Genomic DNA, 5,000 nt, shown 5'->3' on the forward strand with positions numbered 1-5,000 from the left:
TAATGTATTTATATTTATATATATGTGTGTGTGTGTGTGTGTGTGTGTGTGTGTGTGTGTGTGTATGTGTATGTGTATGTGTGTGTATGATGTATATATGTATATATGTATATATATATATGGTAGAAAAAACCCACAATGTAAAACTAGATTTATTGAAAGTGAGACAACAGTTTCGGAATCCAGGTGGATTCCGAAACTGTTGTTTTTTTCTACCATAGTATCAACACGGTAGAGTGTTTTCACCATTCATATATATATATATATATATATATATATATATATATAAATATATATATATGTATATATATAGGTATGTATATACATACACACATATATGTGTGTGTATGTATGTATATGTGTGTGTGTGTGTGTGTGTGTGTGTGTGTGTGTGTGTGTGTGTGTGTGTGTGTGTGTGTGTGTGTGTGTGTGTGTGTGTGCATGTATACATATATACATATATATGTGTATATATGTATGTGTATATATATGTACGTATGTGTGTGTGTGTGTGTGTATGTGTGTGTGTCTTTTTGCATGTTCACACTTTTGCACATGTGTATACATTACTGTACTTTTAAAAAATGAGAATTCTATATAAAAAAAATGCGAAAATACATTTAACAAAGCTATAAGTCAATTTTTTTTTTTTTAGGTACAAAGGCATGTACTGTGAAGATACAGTTTATGCAGCTGGTGTCTGTGAAAAGCTTAAACCCTGTGTCCTTTGCAAGGCCTGGAATCGGGATTTGGTGATTTGTGCTGACTGTCAGATCACGATTACTATGGTAGATAATCTAGGTAAGTAATAAGAGAGGTTTGCGTTATTAATTATGTACTGGATATATTTCTGTGACACTGTTGTAGAATCACCATATGATCTTTTTTCTTCCGATCCTGAAGACGCAATATGCAGTAATATTTCACCTGAATGGTTAATATTTGTACTTTGGTATTACCAGTAACCTATCATTTTTATTTAACATCTGCGCATCAGAACCTGCAAAGAACACCTGCGTGATGGTTAACTCAGGATGCATCTTAAAGTATTCCTACATTCCTCAAGGACCAGATGCCTACACGGTCCTTGTGCCTCGGGATATGGTGAGGAAATTTGTCTTGTTTTTTTTATTTTCATGTCATTGGGGGTATTTTTTTAAGGGTGAGGCTATTGTGGTTTGTATACTTTGGTGCTATTCATGATTGTATTATATGATTTTTTTGAAAGAATTTAAATTCATTATCGGAAGATGCTTGTTTCGTTGGGAACTTATAGATTTCATGTGAAGCTTTATATATATTTTTTTTTCCATTATATTAATTTGGTCTTAGCATTTGTTTAGTAGAAAGCAAGTGATTGCACCATATGACTTTTACAGAGTAATGAGTAAAGAAACGCAAAACCTCAAACTACACCAACGTAAAAATAATAATAATAATAATAATAATAATAATAATAATAATAATACAAATAAAGTAAGTTTTAATCCTAATCTTCCCATCTGAACAGCAATGCCCCCCCAAAAATGAAGAGGACTGAGTCGGGGCAGAAGCTCTCTCGAGACTGACGAATGGGAGTTTGTGATGCCAAGAACTTCCTCCTTCTCTCGGTCTTTTTACTTTATCAATTAAGAGGCACGACGATGACTGTCAATTAAGAGGCGACGATGACTGTCAATGAAGAGGCACGACAATGACTGTCATTTAAGAGGCACGACGATGACTGTTTAATTCAGATCTGTAATTTCAGTGCAATGATATATTTTTTTTTCTATGTTGGTTTAGTCTGTTTGTGAATTATTCTATACATCATTTTATTTTACCTTACAATACAAATAGGTCTTTATTTTTATTTGACATAGTATCATAAACTAGTACATTTTGATCATGTTTCATTGTTTACCACAACTTTTGATCTACCTCTTCTAATAGTTATTCTAATATATTTGGTAATTATCACTCTTATTGGAAAGAAAACTCAATAAAGCTGATGGTAAAGATTCAGAAAATTAATGACTCTGTTCAAGGTTAAAAAATACTGGTGTTTTATATGACCATAACAAACTAAAAGTCAGCAAGGGATTGAGATTCAGCCAAATTATTATTTATTTTGTTCAGTATTTTTTGGGGGGGGGTCTATTTTTTTTTTTTTTTTATACAATTTTCATTGTTTTTAGGCTTCTTGAGACAAGAGATGTCAGGAAGTGTTATTTTATATTCTTCAGCTTCATAATGCATTATTGGATACTGGAGCTACTTCTGCTAGTAAATTTATATCAATACTATTGTACAATTTTTTGTTTCAACGCTTTGATGCTCTTAAGCCCGAAGACCAATATGCATAAACAAAAATCTTTGAATGAGACAATCACTAGTATAAAGGAATAGCAAAAATATATACTGATCATATTTATTCTAAAAAATATTGGAGAGCAAAAATAATTCAATGTATGCTATCTGGCAAAAAAAAATCAACATATACTATCTTGCAAAAAACAAAAACAAAAAAATAACAACAATAACAACAGGCATGAACACCAGCATGCCACACTGCACTTAGCTTCAAGTCATTACAAAAAAAAAAAAAAAAAAAAAAAAAAAAAAAATCTAATGATAAAACTGGTGTTTCATTACGAGATTCAGCGTAAACTGTCTTTTTTTATTTCTATTTTTTTATGAACTGTGTATACTGAGCCATTGGTATTAAATATGAATATGAACTTGTTTTTGCCTTAACCCTTCTTAATCAAAGTTCTACTTCATAGAATCTGCAAGAAATTAAAAATCAGTCTTTCAAGCTCACAAAATAATGAAGTGGGGAGAGGTGGGAGAGTACTCCTGCAGAATATTCACTGACGTTGATTATACATTTACCAAAACCAATTACAATTCATCATAATAATCAACGTGATCTCCAGACTTGAATTTCTTGCTGTTCAAAATGTCTATAAGTTTGCCAACGGACGTGCTACAAGGAAGGAGTTTTCCCTCACTCTTCATGGAGGAAAAGACAGATCGAAGGTCGTCATCAGCTGTCTCCGTGCGCGCAGCCACCTGGAAGATACACGGCTTGATAAGATTTGTCATGGAATTCTCATCAGTGTAATGAAACTATTTTAGCTTTATAAGGGTATAAATAGAGGGATAAATACAACGGGAGAGAGAGAGAAAGAGGGAAAGAGAGAGGGATATATATATATATACACATGTATATTGTATATTAACATATATATTAATACATATATGTATATATATAATATAGGTCGTTACAAGTTTTTCCACATAGGCGTCGAACAGTCAAAACGAAGAGGTAGACTAATACGGCCGTGATTAATGTCATGTTTATTTACAAACGTTTCCGAGATAACTCCTATCTCTCCCATCAGTGCTGTAATATTGAACCAAAAAATAGTGTGCATTAGACAACTTTTGTCTTCAGTAATACTAACACTATTGCAAATTTCTCAAAACAACCTACGAGATGCCACTTTGATTTGTGTTCTAATGTAGTATATCTATTCACCTGTCCTGATTGCCAAGTCAGGTACGTGGGGTCCACCTCACGATGGTTATGTCACCGCATAATGGAACACAAAGGCAAGTCACTTCGTACGGGACTACCGCTGAGTACAGCATCTTTCTCGGCCATAAGAGAGCACTCTCAACAACACTCACATCCTTTCTCCAACACAGATTTCAATATTCTATCCTCTCACTCCTCCCGCCTAGACCTCATTACCTCGGAATCTTTGTTGATCCGGAAGATGAAACCGGAGCTTAACAACAACACTACCGCAACCACCCTATTTACTAATTAGCTGTTTTCATTCCCGTGATTATCACCTATGTTGGTTAGTTCTTTGATATCTTTATATCTGTGTTTTGTTTTTGTTTTTTCTCCATGTATATACCCATTTGTCTAATATATCTGTATTATTATCATTATTATTATTATTATCATTATTATTATTATTATTATTATTATCATTATTATTATTATTATTATTATTATTATTATCATTATTATTATTATTATTATTATTATTATTATTATTATTATTATTATTATTATTATTATTATCATTGTTATTATTATTTTGCGCTCATTTTGTTAAAACTTTGATCTTATTATTGCTTGTATCTTCCCATTACCTATTCTATTTAGAGAACTTCTTTAATCTATTTCGTTCTATTGTCTAATGCACACTATTTTTTGGTTCAACATTACAGCACTGATGATAGAGATAGGAGTTATCTCTGAAACGTTTGCAAATATCTAATATATATATATATAATATACATATATAAATAACATATATCTAAATATATAATTTACATTTATATAATATATATATATATACATATAAAATATAAAATCATAAATAAAAATATAACTTCCCCGATCTTTGAATATCTTTTTAAAAACTGGTCCTGGCCATGATATAGCTGCGATCAAAGTTGGTGTGAAAGGGAAATGGCCAGCCCAACAAACCATCCCGTGAACAGGCCACAGCTATCCACAATATGCTGATGATTACCCATGATATTTAGACCAATATAAAATTCCTGTATGGACAACAGTTACACGATAGGCATACTTTGAAACTTCACTCAGATGATAGGACTTCTATGTACGATTTTTCATTAATGATTCTCTACAAGACGCGATGGTTTGAATAAGTGCATACACTTTCAAAAACACATGAAAATTATTAACCCATTCGCGACGGAAAAATTACCAAAAAAGATGGGGAAAATGCTGTGCTCATTTTTATATTCTTTATGAAATGTCTCTACACATAGATGGCTCTGCCTTACCTGACTTCACCTTTCCTTGAATTGGTGGGAAAATGTATTTTTTACAAGTGCTATGAATATCGATGGTGTTATTTTTATTACAAACATTATAATTACTATAATCTTATAAACAAAAGTGATAGCAAAATAAGATAACGTAAAATATTTTCGTAAATTAAAATAAAGGGTAAACGGGCGAGACA

General features: G+C 31.8%; 2 protein-coding genes across 2 annotated transcripts in view; one reads left to right on the top strand and one right to left on the bottom strand.

Moving 5' to 3' along the window:
• LOC125046421 overlaps nucleotides 1-2,720 on the top strand; it is a 13,067-nt gene extending 10,347 nt beyond the window's left edge. Inside the window, exons 9-11 of the mRNA XM_047644197.1 lie at nucleotides 656-801; nucleotides 998-1,104; nucleotides 1,511-2,720. Of these exons, the coding sequence (XP_047500153.1) occupies nucleotides 656-801; nucleotides 998-1,104; nucleotides 1,511-1,540 (283 nt within the window). The 3' untranslated portion in view covers nucleotides 1,541-2,720. The remainder of the gene's footprint in view (nucleotides 1-655; nucleotides 802-997; nucleotides 1,105-1,510) is intronic.
• LOC125046720 (sepiapterin reductase-like) overlaps nucleotides 2,131-5,000 on the bottom strand; it is an 8,445-nt gene continuing 5,575 nt past the window's right edge. The window contains 1 exon segment of the mRNA XM_047644618.1: nucleotides 2,131-3,054. Within this exon segment, the coding sequence (XP_047500574.1) occupies nucleotides 2,884-3,054 (171 nt within the window). The 3' untranslated portion in view covers nucleotides 2,131-2,883.

This window comes from Penaeus chinensis, chromosome 39 (genome assembly GCF_019202785.1).
Source record: "Penaeus chinensis breed Huanghai No. 1 chromosome 39, ASM1920278v2, whole genome shotgun sequence".
Lineage (NCBI taxonomy): Eukaryota > Metazoa > Arthropoda > Malacostraca > Decapoda > Penaeidae > Penaeus > Penaeus chinensis.